The 16,559-nt window shown below is 32.7% G+C and overlaps 1 protein-coding gene across 1 annotated transcript; it reads left to right on the top strand.

The window, feature by feature from the left end:
- The first annotated feature begins 9,479 nt into the window (after positions 1-9,479).
- Positions 9,480-13,077, top strand: LOC147475931 (ribulose bisphosphate carboxylase small subunit, chloroplastic 1-like). The gene is made up of 6 exons (XM_086585582.1): positions 9,480-9,563; positions 9,744-10,027; positions 10,911-11,153; positions 11,711-11,766; positions 12,115-12,199; positions 12,306-13,077. Exons 3-6 carry the CDS (start codon positions 11,004-11,006, stop codon positions 12,534-12,536), a joined length of 522 nt encoding a protein of 173 aa, XP_086441708.1. The 5' UTR covers positions 9,480-9,563; positions 9,744-10,027; positions 10,911-11,003; the 3' UTR covers positions 12,537-13,077.
- Positions 13,078-16,559: the final 3,482 nt, after the last annotated feature.

Below are 16,559 nucleotides of genomic sequence, written 5' to 3'. Positions count from 1 at the left end.
ATCCGTTTGATTATAGTCACAACCCTACCTATATTAATTATCCGTTTCTCCCAATATGCTCAGAGAAAGCCACATCAGCAATATTTAAAAAAAAATCCCTACTTAAAAAATAATTACTATATTGATTACCAAGCTAGCCTTATTATTGGTGTGTTTAGCAAATTATAAAAAAAGGTTTTGGTCTTTTCTCATGTGTAGGAAAACAAAAACCAAATACACGCTCATATTTGAATTATACGTCAGGGTAATTGAGTAATTAACCACTGAAAACAGAAACAAAACCTCACCCTATTCCAAACTCTCTCAAAATATCAACATATCTCTAATCTCTCTCTCTATACAATTTCTCTGAAGAAGAAAATCTGAAAAATGGATTTGGACGACATCAGACAAAAACCAATAAAAAAAGAGATATAATAGTAAGCCTGACCATAGGACAGGCAGATTAGCTAGTATTCACCTGGATTGCAAATGCTATAATAATAACACAAAATCAATCGCCACTCCACCACCTCAACTATCCCCAAAATCAATGCCGAAATGAGTGAATCTGACGTAATCAGTGCTGCAACTTCGTCAAAGTTGCGAGGGAACATGGCAATTTAATAGAAAACAATGGCAAATTAAATTGTTGAGAACATGAGAAACTTCCATCATTTGTGCATTTGATAACGTGGCAGCTGGTCCAGGTTGGATATTGCTTCATGAATAAATCCTTGATCAGGGAACAAGTTCTTACCATGGATGATGGACAACTTTTAGAGAAATAACTCTTTGATGGGGGTATTTAAATGAGGTTGATTGGTTAATTCGCGTTTGGAATCATAGATCAAAAGAAAGATTTGAAACTTTGACTCCATAGTCACCAATAACATATAATTGAAACCTTGAAAATTCAACATGGTTAATCGTGCATTTCACTTGGTGTAGATTAACAGCTTGTGCTAACAGGTTGTGAATCGGGGGCCATTACTGTACTTCAATTTAACAACAAAGTCTCATGTAATTTGGTTTTAGATTTGATTACATTGTTTGAATTATTAAGATTTTGTTCTATGGGTTTAACTTTTGTGTTCTGATATGATCGTGTGGATTTTGTTTTAGTTTTGAATTTTGAGGTTTTGATGTTTGCTAGATCACGGTTCCATTAAAGAAGAAGATTAACAGTAATTTGTGGGAGTTGTTAGATTCAGATGGCGCCACGTGTTTTAATAATACCCGTACATGCGCTTGATTTTATTGTGACGTGGACTATCAATAGAGCCAAAGTTGGAAATTCATTAAAGAAAAAGGAGTAAGCGGTAATTTGGTCAGTGAATTTATTTTGGGTGTTAGATAAACAGGGAGTATATCTTACTATAACGATTCTAGAGTACGCTGTGCACTGGATTTAGGATTCTAGATTCAAGACTTTTGTGGGTCAATATGCCCTCATTTTTTTCTGGTGGAGGCTCCAGATGGGAGAGTACACATGCAGCATGCATACTCTAGATTTTGCAATCTTACTATATAGAATTTTTTTTGAAGAATAGTGTTTTCACATCCGTCACAGGGGCAAAATTGTAATTTTGCAGTTTTTTATTTTATTTTTTGTCTTTTTGAGAGGCAAAATGGTAATTGTGCTCTTTTAAATATAGTTTTTATCAATTGTGACGTCATAGGTGAGTCTCTATGTCTAAATAAAGGTCTACATATAGGGATAGTTTGGTAATTTTGTAGTTTCTTTTGTTTGTTTTTTTTGTCTTTTTGAGGGGGCGAAATTGTAATTTCAATTTGACTGTAAATTTTGCAAAAAAAAGAAAAGAGATTGGTGGGCTCACTTACGTTAAGATTCTTCCACGTGCCATGATGCTAGTATTAAATGAATTTCACAACAGGAGCGTATCTCCTAAAAAAACAATCAAAATAAGGGAGTATATCAAATTTTGTGCAGTTTAAGCGTTAATCGGAAGCAAGTTCGAAGAGTTTATAGCGATTAATTATATTAATCGCGATTAATCTCCAATTAATCGGAATTAATTGCCTTAGTTAATCTATAATACATATGTCGCATAATCTTAATACAGCAAAGTGAATAGCTCGTAAGCTATTTAATGTATCAAATATCAGGTTGCTGGACAAGATAATTTTGTTAAATTTTTCCAATTATCAAATATTTGGACAAGATTAGTTTGTTGAATTTTTTCCCCCTTCGTTCAGCATACCACTTAATGAATTTATACTGCAATAATAAATATCATTGACACAGGAATTTTATCTCATAAAATAAACTGATATCATAGCCTTTGCATGATCCCGCTTCTTATTCATGATCCCGCTATGTTTTTAATATGGATTTTTTTTTTTGTTTTGTTTTGGGTTTTTTTGTAGACTTAAATTTAAAAAACAAACACACAAAATTGGCAGAACTATTAAGCGGTGCTTTTTGTTATTCGATTGCGGAACGTACTGATTTGATTTGTGGCAAGCTACTAATTAAATTTTTTTTTCTTTGCGGGCGGTCGAGTGGTGCATAGCGCTTATACGGCGATTACGTCGATTAAGTGGATATTAAACAGCCCAGCTCAAATTAACCCAAAGTGAAATTCCATGTTTCTTTGTCGCTAGAGGGAAAAAGATAGCAGACTCCAATATTAAGTTTGGGATAATGCGACTATTATGAAACCCTTAATTCTATAATGAGGAATCTCAAAGTTCTTTTGACATTTTTTTTTACACCTCTTATTGTTTTTCATCAAAGACTATTAAAGGAAGTAGTTGAGGAAAAATGATAGATGACCCATTTGCAACCCTTTTTTTTTTTTTATTGAAAATAGGGTGAAGATTTTACATCAAAAAGTAAAATATTGATTTTTGCGATTTCAATTGTTTGCATACTAAAAAAGGGCTTTTTATGACAATTGCTATCTGTTTGAAATACATATCATGACAATTTCTGATTGAAAAATGATATCATTTTACCGGGGTGTCATAAAAAGTCAACCAAAATCGTCATTAAATTTAAGGCGGTTCATAGAAAGACGTCAAGAAGGTCTTCCCATTATGACATATATTAGTCTTTAAAATGTCATAGTAGGTAAGTTTTATTATGACACCTCATATGTAACCGTCATTAATTATAGTTAGAACCACCAAGAAATTAACAATATTTTTAACAATACTAGTTCTTGAAATGCCAATATTAGAATGTTTCAATGTTGAAATGCCCATTGTCGATGTAATATATGAAATGCCCATTGACTATTTAGAACCTCATGAAATGCCTATCAACTACTACAAAATATTTTATGGAAGAAAATACATCAACAAATAGTTTACATTTTGGTTGTTTTCTTCATCTTTTTTTTTTACTTTTTTTAAAATTTGAGATGGTTTATTATATATTATTATTATATTTTTCCGTAAAAAATTTTGATAATAATAATTAATTCAATTGGTAATGGAAACTTATTGGAATAAATGGCAGTTAATAAAATTCTCAAAAATAAAATTAAAACAGTTTGGTTACTTTCAATGCCCCATATATTTTCAAACCATTGAAAACACTTATTCCTTACATCAATTTATCATTTATCCAACATTTGGAAAAATGCTAGATACATTTATTTGATAGCACATTCAGGTTCAAACTAAAAGTCATTCTAATAAATCCATCATCAACAAATTAAATATTATCCAATAAATACAAGAATACAATAAATGTTGAAAAACAGTTTAATATGTTGTGTATGATGATCTATATCATAGTGAATGTGTAGTAATTAAGAAGAAATAGTTTAATATGTTGAAAAAGCGAGAAACTAGTAAATAAGCGTTTTCATACCTCGAATCACTAAAATGATTGTATCTAGCAACGAAACTAGTAAATTCCAAGTTTCATAATAAATGGGGTTGCTTTGTAATATATGAGTACATGATTCTAAAAAGTTTTTCAAAACACCAAGTTTAAAAGAAAGCATCAAACTATGTAGTTAGAGACATGGAGGATGAAAAAATATACAAAATGGAGAAGTCTCCTCAAAATCTAAGAGAATGTTGCTTTGTTTGTCGGTTACAAGCAACAAGTATGAATGTTTCCCCCACAAGCACAAAGTGAGGAAGGAATGAATTGAACACGTCCTTTCCACAAAAAGGGAATACCAATTAGAAGAATATCCTAACAAGAAAATATAATGTGCATATCTAACATGTTGACACAACCTCCACCATTACGTTTCCTATTGCGGTAGGGCATAATGGTGCACTATCAATTTCTTTGGAGGAGGATCCTGTATACCTTTCAAGATCATGTTTCTTGGTGTTTCGTATTGGGGTATCATGAAAGCTAGCACCACGAAGTAAGATATCTTGGACATGGTATCTTATGGTGAAGTAATCAATTATTAAGAGTTCCATAGAGGAAAATGCAATGCCATGTATGACGAAAAGAACAAAGTACATGGAATAAAGTTCAAATTCTATAAATATGCGGTGAGATACATGAATAGCCATTTTAATCCCAATAACTTCCCAATGGATATAGACCAAATGTAAATGATAAAAACAAAACAAACCCATGAGCCCATCCTTAGCTAGATCTCGTAATAGTCCAAACCCTGAATCCCTCAAAACTCAAACAAACTTCGTTTCCATAAAAGTATACAATGAATATCAATTTCCCTCCATTAATTTCGGTCCGAAGTGTTGTTTAAAATGATAACTTCCATAGAAAACTTAAAAATCTCAATTAATAGGAGAAAAACATCTCCTTAGCTTGTAGACCATCGTGGCAAGAATCTATGCAAGTATTAGAATCTTTGAGAATCACAATTCCGGGGTTTGCCAAGATTAATTTTGTTTGATGGGTGCGAGCTTAGGAAGGTATATCTTCTAATAGCTAACTAGCAAATTCTCTTCTTCATGTATTTCCTCCTTTTCAAACAGTGAGCATTTGCGTTTTGGACATGTTTAAAACATTTTTGAATGACGGCTTGATAGAATCTAAATGTATGTCTTTAGCATTTCTTTTTTTTTTTCTACTTCTTTGTTAATGAAATTGTAAACCGAGATATCGAGAACAATATCCTCTATCAATGTAGCCATAAAGGAAAGGCCTTTACTAGATACCAATGCTAGGTGCGGTGTAACATTGAAACAAGGGAAATTCCACCTATCAAAATCTCATTTTTTTGACATCTCGATAAAAAAAAGACGGACCAATTTTACTCGAGAGTTAAATTTTTGAAGGATATAACTCCAAGAATAGTAAATTCTATATGATATACAACATAAAATTCATTAAAATGAAACTAAAAAATGTATGTTCTTCCATCCTATAGTATCTTAAAAGGTCTTATTAATTTTATTTAATCATTTAATTGTTTTGTCTCTTCTAAAATGGTCTGAATTTACTCTCTAAATAGAAAATCCTTAAATTATAGTTTGGATTGTTTCCAGTTGTTCCAATTTTCATCATATTTGCCTTTCCTATTAAAATAACATAATAATAGAAGCATCTGTAGGTGTAAATAAATGTCGAACCATTAGTGGTGATGCATAAAATGCCATGGATAAAGGAGAACAAAGAAGAAACCTAAGTTAAAGGAGACGGTCTTCAAATTTACCCATAGTCGGATGAAAATTCATCCTTGATGGGCATGAAAATCACCATTCCAAGAGGAATAAAGGAAATTATGGTGAATACAACTTTCATTATAAAAGGGTACATAAGGTATTTTGAAAAAACAATAAAAGGTGGGTTGGTTTTTCTCACAAACTCATCAAAATGAAGAAACCTTTATTTTCGAACTTTAAACAAACCATATGGGCTTTAAACAATGAATAATTCAAAAAGTCAACGGGTTTTAGGCTAATAAAGGCCCAGCTTGAATCGGGGTTTTGAACCTAGTTTTATGTTTATTTTGGGTGTTAGATAACTGAGGGATATATATCTTACTATGTTCAAAGTCGATTCTTCATTTGTAAGTAACTAACCTGGATTATAAAGATTCTAGATTCATCAAAGATTCAAGACGGTCGATAAGGTCAAAATATGCTTCCTCAATTTTTTTCGGTGGAGGCTGGAAGGATCAAGGCTAGAGTACACATGCTTGTCTTCATCCATCATAACTCTAGATTTTGAAAATCTTACTGAATATAGAATTTTTTGAAGAATAGTGTTTTCACATTGAGGTGGGAACTCGAGTTCAAAATTGTAATTTTGGAATCTTGATTTTTTATTTTTTTTTTGCATTTTTAAAACAAGGAGAGGCAAAATTGGTAATTGTGCAAACCTTTTAAATATAGTTTTTATCAATTGTGACGTCATATTTTGAGTCTCGTTAAATGGTGCAAATCAAAAAGATTCTACAAAATATAGGGATAGTTTGGAATAATTTTGTGAGCTTTAAATAACAAGTTTTGAACCTTTTTTTTGTCTTTTGTGAAATCGACCTCCTCGACCCGGTAAATTGTAATTTCAAATTCCTGCTCATGAACATAAAGATATAAAAAGAATTTGATAAAAAAGCTACAATTTTCTCTTTTGTTCCTATATAAATGGAGATACAAATTCTCCACTTACGAACCTAAGATTCTTCCCAAACGTGCCATGATTTGCTAGTCTTGAAAACATATTAAATGAATTTGCTACCACAACAATGGAAATATCTCCTAAAAAACATTCAAAATAAGGGAGTATATCAAATTTTGTGCAGTTTAAGCGTTCCAAGATCAACAAAATTCTACATTTCGAAAGAGTTTATCCACATATTAATTATATTAGAAGCATTGATTTAATCTCAACAGAAATAATGTATCGAGTTCAAATTAATTGCCTTAGTTAATGTAATAATACAAATCAGAAACCATAACAAAGAACAAATAAAAAGCTAATCCACGAAATTACAAATAGCTAAAAAAGCATATTTAATGAAATCAATTCAATTCATTCAACGGGTTGAAAACTTGGAGAATGACAAGATAATTTTGAAAAAAGTGATTTTCCAATTATCAAAAATTTGGAAAAGATTATGGTTTGTTGAATTTTTTACCCCTTTTCGCTCGACAACCAATCTCCAATAATTTGAATTTATACTTTGCAATAATAAAATGTTCATTGACACGAGAATTTTATCTCATAAAATAAAAGCGATATCATTGCCTTTGCATGATCCTCCATTCTTATTTTGATACCTTTGTTTTTAATATGGATTTAGGTTTTTTTGTTTTATTTGGGGTTTTTGTTGACTTAAATTTAAAAAAAAACAAATATTAAAAATTGGGTATTTATTATTAAGCGGACTGCTTTATTTTTATTCATTAAAAGCTTTCGAACAAATTGCACGATTTGTTTTTAATTGCACCCAAATGGTTAAACTTCTAAATTTTAAACACCCCTTTGGTCGAGTGGTGCAGACAATTTTAACGTCGATTAAGTGGATATTAAACACCCAGCTCAAATTAACCCAAAGTGAAATTCCATGTTTCTTTGTCGCTAGAAAAGGAAAAATTAGACAGCAAACTCAATATTAAGTTTGGGATAATGTCAAAACTATTATGAAACCCTATAACAATCTACATTAAGGAATCTCAAAGTTCGGTTTATACATTTTTTTTTAGTCTCTTATTGTTTTTCATAAAAAAGATATATTAATCTTGAGTAGTTAGAATGTCAACATTTGACCCAGCGTCATAAAATTAATTGTGAGGATAGAAATAACATCGGGTTTTTACATCATTGTAGAAAAAAGTAGCCGTCATAAAAAGCCCTTTTTTAGATTTCAATTGTTTGTAACCCAAACAAACATAAAAAAACAAAACTCTTCACCAGACAAAAAAAAAAAAAAAAAAAAAAAACAAGAAGTTCTCTTTCATTTTAGTACCGTGTTTTAGATCAAAGGCTTAACGTGAATGTTGAAGCAATCTTACACAAATTGTGAAGGCAAGAGGAAGGATGGGTTTTTATAGGAAAAAAAACGGCAAACCATCTTTGCTTCTTCAATCATCACCAATCTAATTTCTATTGACAATCCAAGATCAACAGGTATCTTTTTTTCCTCTGTGAATCACTCTCTCAAATCCGTTCTCTATTTTTAAAAGTTTCTCTTGCGAGTTCAACACGTTGGTTCTCCATGGAAGAGTTTAGACTACTTTTCCCCTGTTATCCACAATATTGTGTACTTACTATGAATTGGTTCTCTTCAACTTAGATTGAGTGCATTATTTCACCTTCATTTAGCAGGTTTGGGTTCCGCAGTAATTGAAATTTGAAAATTTTGATATATGCTTTGGGTTCTTTATATTTTGGAGGTTTTCATGCCACTTTTTTCTTTTTCTTTTTTCCCTTTTATGTCACAATTTCTGAAAATCATAATTTCAGTGTGACAGGGTAATTTTGAGCATAAGAGGACAACCAAGTTGATAAAACTATTAATTTCTTCTGTTTCTGTAAATTCAGTCTTTGTTAGTGGTGTTACCATCTTTGAGTTGGTTCTCCGCAACCAGTGCTGCATTTGTTTGGGCTAAATTTCTTCCTATCTCTTTACCATCCAGCCAAGCTAGGCCTTTTCCCATGTCTATCATGTCCAGACCAATCGGTTCATCTCCAGATGGGGGATCCACAATGGCCTGCAATATCAACCAGGTTTATTTTCTTAAAGAACCGAATAAGCAATTTCTTAAACAGGCTAGAGAGGATTACTGCATCATCAATTTCTTTACTATTCCATATACACGTGGTAGAGTCCCTCATTATGTTATACACTGCATTATTGCTACTGCACTCACCTTATACCATGTGAGAGGCTGATCTTTAGATGGCTCTGAACTTGATTGCCTTTTGACACTATTCAGGCCAATTTCCTGGTAAATTTTAAGGTGCTCTCCTTCCAATCCAATCTGAAAAGAAAGAAAGCATTGGATTGCCTTATGTGGGTTGGGAAATGATGGACTAGCATTTTAATTTGGTGACATTTTCGATGATGATGGCCACGTTAAACGAACTGGTATTTTTATAATTAATTTTTCATTATGTTTTTTAAGTAGTTGTTTCATTCTTTGTTTTACCTGTATCTTGATTTCTTATGGTGACTGCGTTTGCATGTTTTTGGTGAAGGGACATTGTTGACTGCAAGTGCACATATAATAACTGCCTGCAGTTATCGGTTCTGGGGTGCTCTCATTAGCATGGGCTATAGCTCAGTTGGGTTGGATAACTGGCCCAATATCCCTCATGACGTTCGCACTCATTACTTTGTTCACTTCTACGTTACTGGCCGATTGTTACCGATCACCTGATCCACTTACAGGGAAGAGAAACTATACCTACAGTGATGGTGTGGGAGCTACCTTAGGTAATTCTAATGGGCTTTGTCATCCTATAAATCCTTGGCTAGCATATTTCATAGTAGTGTCTCCATGTGTCTACATTACTGTGCAAGATTAATTTCTGAAACCGAATGAAGATGATCTCATATTTAGCTGTTCTACTATTAATTTGCAGAGAATCCAAAAGGTGGGATATACGGTTAAGAAAATTATCATTAGAATGATAAAATTTCTCTTATGGGGAATTATTTTGCAAGGTAATTTATGGAAGAAATTTAGAAATAAAAGTTCTGCACGAAATATTTCTTATTGTTAACCTTTTTGGCTTTTTTCTAACACAACTTTCTTGGAGATGGATCGATAATAGTTTTGTAGTTCATATTTTTCTATATATTGTCTGAAAATAGTATTAGTTATATCTATGTAAACCGTTGCAGTGTCAAGGATCAAAATCAAAGTTGATGGTGTCCAGGACTTCACTTTTGTTCAAATGGCACCGGCCACAAACAATTTCAATAACTCTACTCAGATTAGCCAAGGAGGTTATGGGAAGGTGTATAAAGTTATTTTAGCTTATGGAAGTATTGTGGCCATCAAACGTGCACTTGAAGGTTCATTACAGGGTGAAAAAGAATTTCTCACAAAAATTGAGTTACTATCAAGAGTGCATCACCGGAACCTGGTTGCTTTGATGGGATATTGCGAGGAAGAAGGTCAACAGGTACTTTCTCAATTTTTCCTCAATTCCTGGATTAAGTTACCCATTGATTACCATTTGATGTTCTATTAATCACTTTACATACTTTTCACATTAATCTCTTCAATTTGTCAGAGCACATTGATCTTCGGGTGAATAATCTCAATTGCACATATTATGTAAATTAGTATTATGAGATAATAATCTCAAAACTTTTTTGTTTATAACAAATTTTACGCAATCATGTTTCATTTTACTCTCACGATGGAACCAAATTTCCTTCTATTAAAAAACAAACAAACAAAAAATAAAATTAAAATGCTATCATCTGGATAGGTTAAAGCATATATATATCATTCAATTCATTTAAGTGACGCTGAGTGTTATTAGAAATTAACAAATATGAATCCCAATAATAATAATGGTTTGCGGTTTTAGTTATAATGGTAGGAAATTGCAACATTTTTTTTTATGCCTTTCATTGCTTTGCAAATCTGTTTTAATTTGAAAAAGTGGCGAATTTCTACTCATACGTTTTCCACTGTTGTTTTGTCCATAGGTATTTTTCTTCAACTTTGTTTCATGTCGTTTACATAAGTTAGCTTCTTAACATTCTTGACCTCATTTCTAAATGCTTAAATACAAGTTGAAGTAGGTTTTGTTTACTAGAATTAAATCTGAAATGTATCCACTATCAATTCGGTAAATAGACACATTATGTACACAAGCTCACACAACGTGATTATTAGAAACCAGTACTTACTAACAATGAAAAAGACGGTATTTGTTATTAGACTTCTCATTGCAAAACCTATACAAGTATATGTATATTCTTATTTGCTATAAATTTCTGATGTATATATGAATTTCTATCCCTAACGCAAAATCATGCTTAAACTTTTGGCAGGTAATGATATTATTAATAATTCAATAAAAAAATGGATCAAGAAAGGGATTCATCGTGGTAAATGAGGAGAGAGGTCTCATCAGCAGTTGTTGGATGCCACTTGCATCCATCAATGCCACCCCTGCTCAAGCTAGCATGGTTGCACTATTCACTGGCCTCAAGTCCACTTCGGCTTTCCCCATTACCCGAAAGGTCAACGACATCACCTCTATCTCTAGCAATGGAGGAAAAGTTTCTTGCATGTAGGTACAAAAAATGTTCACATGAATTAAGTCTGTACATTTTATATTATTATCTTTTTTTTCAATTACATGTTTAATTGCTATTTTGTAAATTCGGTCAAGGTAAGCAATATTTGTTACAGTTGAAAGTTGAAACTAGAAAAAAAATCAGTTGAAAGTAGAAAGCTACTAAAATATGTAAAGTCTTGGCTCATTTTAGAAACATATATGATAAAGAGGATTATGCAAGATAGATTTAAGGCCAAAATACAGATGGTAAGTTAGAAATATATCCAAAGATGTTCCACCCCGGCCTACAGTAAAGATTTTCTCATCAATTATCCTGAAAATCAATTGGCCATTTCATCCCCTTTGATGGGTACCTTATCAGATACATAGACACCTGGCCGCAAATGGGGTGCTTCTGGAGAAATGATAGAGAAGACTGTTGAGAGGAGGCAAAAGAGAATGATCAAGAACAAGGAGTCTACAACTCAATCGCGTTCCAGAAAACAGGTTGATCTTTTGTTTTGGATTGTTGCTAGATAATATTGTCACCGTGCTGAATTTTGTTGACAGGCTTACACAAATGAGCTGGAGAACAAGGTATCACGTCTGGAAGAAGGGAACGTAAGGCTCAAGAAGGTATGAGGTTTCTAGCCATTTGAATATCGACTTTTTAGGTTAAGCGCACGGAATTATTAGAAGCAGTCTTCCTGAGAACCAATAAAAACCCAAATATAAAATAATGTATCAAACGAATAAAGAGGGGGGAGGGATAATCATAATAAATGAGAAAAAAATTGGATCTATGAGAGAATGGGTAATAGACCACCTGATGGATTACCGATCCCGATTGAATGATACCTGTTAATTCTCCCTTCATCCCTTTCAAAAAATAAACTCTCACCAATAGGAAGAGAAAACCAAAAACTCTCCCCATATCTTATCTTAGAGATGTTACTTCGATTTATTTGCCAAAGGCCCCCACTTTCAGGCGAGTCTTTGGCCAAGGAAGTTGAATACCTTCTTAAAAACAATTGGGTTCCCTATTTGGAATTCGACTTGGTATATACTTATTTATAATTTTTTTTTTTGTCTTTGCAGTAAGCTGGATGAGGCTAATTAACTTTGATAGCTTTTTACAAATTTGTTTCATTTTGTCTGTTTGTAGAAAGGATTTGTGTCCTGTGAGTACAGTAACACACCAAGGTACTATGATGGCCGATACTGGACCATGTGGAAGCTCCCCATGTTCGGATGCACTGATGCATCACAAGTCTTGGCTGAGCTTGAGGAAGCCAAGAAGGCTTACCCAAATGCATTCGTCAAGATCATTAGATTCGACAACAAGCGTCAGGTCCAGTGCATCAGTTTCATTGCCTACAAGCCTGAAAACTATTAAGCTCAATTACCACTTTGAATATTATTGTTATTATGTTACAACAGAGCAATGGGAAGATCATGAACTTCTTTAGAGACAAGTTTTTATCATCGTACCTAGCTGGTTTGTTACTCAAGAAATTTGACTTTGATTGTGGGAAGCTCACCTCTTCCTAAACTGATATTAGTGTAAGTCACAAAGATTATTGACAGCTTGGGTCACTGGGTGTGCATATTTATTCTTCTTCCCTAAACATTCCTCCCAAGCTATCAAGTACCCATCAGAGAAGAGAGATGTAGATTCCCTTTTGGCTTTTGTGAATGCCCTTAATTAGATGAGGGCATTTGCTAGCATTGTCATATAATGTTGATTAGCGACGCAGCTTGGATAGAAAAATTGCAAAGGAAAATGAAGGGGTGCTGTTATGAATCGGCCTGGCAAGATGCCGGAGAATGTATCTTAGTTCGTTTATACATTTTTTGTTTCGGTAGATGAGTCACAAGTGTTAATAGTGAAGTAGAGAGAGTTCCTCTGAAAATCTTCAACTGTTTTAGTATGAACTTAACTTCAGCAATTAATTAAATGTAACGGAATCAACATTTTGCATCTAGATTGTTGGTTATTTCTTCTAAATAAAATTGTAAACTGTGATTGCAGCATTGCAATATGCTTCAATGTTTCTTTTTTTTTTATTGGTAAGCCTCTTTTATTGCTTAAATTGCTCTGCTTAATCAGCCTCTGCTTCATTTATTTGCAATACATCAATCCTACAGTGTCAAGATAAATTTCCAAGTCTTCACAATCACCAATTTGAAGGCAGGACAACGGAGGCTCTTGCTGAGATAGCTTATTGGTGAAAAAACCGCTATTTTCAATAAGCACAGTCCTGTGAACACTCATCTTCATAGAAAATCCTTGCAATAAAATCGTATAAGATTCATATAACTATATATTTTAGGATAGTATCATTATCTGATAGTCGTACTTTCCATATGTAATTAAAAAGACTTCTAATTACAATCAAATTACAAAACAAAATGGACTCTTCACCCTATGAAATATATATATACCAAACACTACATGTTTTTTTTATTAAACTACTATAATTAAAAAATGCAGGTCATGGAGAATCAAACATACAACAAGAAGATTGTGGAGTACGAAACAAAACACAATGTTTCACTGAAGAGTGCACTTACAGAAATTCTCAAAAAAGAAAAGATTTATGAAGAACCAATTTACAGTTCAATATTTGAGAACTATCAGTATGCAGCGGATGTCACAATCAATGTGCCTATACTAAGAGAATACCATAAAGATTTAAATTATCCTATCATACAAACATCATTTGGAACATATCAAACCAAGAAAGTCGACTCAGAAAATTTTGCTGCAGGAAATGCCATACACTATCTACAACAGATATACAAGTTTGAAGTACTAGATGTGAACTACAACGAACTCATGACTAGACGTGAAGATCTCTATGAAGCAAATATTCAAGTAGAAGAACTTCATATGCAGATTAAAGCATTGAAAAAAGATAATGCTTATTTAAAGGGAATAAACGAATACTTGCTTATAGGTGGACCAAATATGGAAATTGACGACCTAAGAATTCCCGAGTAAATATTCACAACCGATTGGAAAATCCAGTGTTAGGAAAACAATGTGATTCTTAATATTCATGTTCTTAGTTTACGCAGTGAATTTTGTTATTAACATCCTAATAATGTTTATTAATAAATTCCATCTCTTTTGATTACTCCTTTGTTTTGTTTGTAGTTTTACATACACAAGTTACACAACCAGGTATATTAGCTGGAATAGATATTGAAAGTAAGCAGAGAATAGCCCATTTCAAATTGAAAGTAAGCAGAGCAGAAGCATAGAGTCGACTTTTATATATTAGAAGGTTACAAGGTCGACTTTTATATATTAGAAAGTTACAAAGAGTCGACACAATGCATTATCAATGCTAGAAATAAGACCGATCTTCTATGTAAATTTAACTCTTGGATTATTGAATCGAATCTAAGGCTATGAATGGCTACGGTCTATCAAAACACTGCCTTGGAGCTTTGCTTCCAGTTTGAGGTAAGATTATTAATTGAATTTAAAAGCCGGATGTAATCTAGGAAACAAGTTCCCGCCACTTGCTATTACTATGTTGAGATTGTAATTTGGTTAATTTATTTGAAAATATGGAGGTGGAATTTGTCTAGCAAACAAGGTTTTCTTAGGTGGCTAATTAGAGCTCGAGGCCTATAAAGCTTATGCCTCGAGTTTATATAAAGCCTTTTCTTTTTCAGCCATTATATTAACAATCCCTTCAATTACACGATGAAAGTTTGAACCCATTTTATAGGACAATAATTAACTTGATTACTTATTAGTCAGATACTCAGATGACTAAGTTTAGAGGTTATAGTTTCTTTGGTTGTTACATGTCTCTTTTCCATTAATTGCTTTGATTATTTAGGTCATTGCAATATATAATCTTTCTTACTATAATTTTCTAATGAAAATTTGAACTATCATTTTGCACCATTCCTCAACTCTTTATTCCAGATGAATCATGTTGTGCTTCCCCTTAGACTTTATTCTTACTAAATCTCATTCTAAGTTAAATATAGTATTTCCTTTTTAGCTTTCTTGAAAGTATATACTTATTCATTTGTGCAAATCCCGATTACAATATTAGTGTGTAAATTCTGATATTCTTTTATTTGATTTGGCCTTACCCATATGCAGGAGGGTATTTATCCCACTCTGGCTATTTCATGGCCGTAGTTAATTATATACTAGAATTAAAAGTGTGGTTTCACTTTCTTTCGTTAGATAAGAAGTTCTCTTGACAGTTGCATACTTATATAGTTATCTCCTATTTGTTAGCACATGAGCTTATATTAAAGGTCACAAGTTCTTCTATCAGCGCGCTGGCGGGTATGGGCTTATTTATGTGATTCCCTAGGCTTGCTTGCCCCTATCGGTTGATTCTATTGCCTCGCCTCTTTCTATATGATTATATCCACCTTGGTTGATGCACTCCCTTTGGGTAATAGCAAGAGAGTCAAGAACGAATGATCCTCCAACCAAAAAGAGTGATTGAGTTCGCCTAAAGAAAGTGAGTTCGCGTTGAAAGAAAGAATCTAAGGTCCCCTAGGAGCTTCTGATTTTAGAGTCACTAACCAACTTTTATTGAAATTAAAGAAGAATAGTTAGAATCAGTTTATTATCGCATATCTCCGGTTACTATCAATTTGGTTCTTATATCATTATGGCGTTTTTTTCTTTTTAAAGTTTTTCAGCTTCTCTACACCAATTTTTGGAATAACACTGTTAAATCTTGCAGAATATGCATCAAAAGCTGGGAAAGATGAATTTGAAGTTAGCATTCCTCTAACTTGAGAGTGGTGACACTGAACCTCATCCTTCTATATGCGTATGTGGTAGATTCCTCTACTAGGTAGGCTCTTGATATGCCAACTTCAAAAATATGTCCATACTCTTATGCAAAACTTAGATTTTAATTCAAATGTTCAACTGAGTTGTGATTTCTATTTAGGCTCATCAAACATAAACTTGGATGATAGTGTTCGTTCACAAAATGTTAACTTAAATTAGTAGCAGTGTATCCCCGCAAGTTCTTATTCATCTTAGAATTTGTTGTTTTAGTTGTATATTTTTTGTTTATATATACTAATATAAATTTTTGATACTTTTTTTTTTTTTTTTTTTTAACTATTATAATTATAGGTATCACTATGTTACCACATATGAGTATAAATGACCATTTTCAGTTATCGAGTGATCGAGGGATCGGTTTCCTTAGATTATGTTTGCTCTACCAGTTTTGTATCCAGATTTGATAGACATATTGACATCTAAACTTATTTACCCAGTTAAATATATATCTTCATCAGTTTTGTCTCAACAGTCCAAAACGGCATCCATAACCATGCACAAGTCTCGACAAAAGTTACCCTTAATAAATATGCCTTCAGTCGGGTAAGTACACTATATTTCTATTTCTATTTAATT

The sequence above is a fragment of the Coptis chinensis genome, chromosome 9 (assembly GCF_015680905.1).
Source record: "Coptis chinensis isolate HL-2020 chromosome 9, ASM1568090v1, whole genome shotgun sequence".
Taxonomy (NCBI): domain Eukaryota; kingdom Viridiplantae; phylum Streptophyta; class Magnoliopsida; order Ranunculales; family Ranunculaceae; genus Coptis; species Coptis chinensis.
Note: the sequence above shows the minus strand (reverse complement) of the source record. Positions and strands in the feature narration are given on the sequence as shown.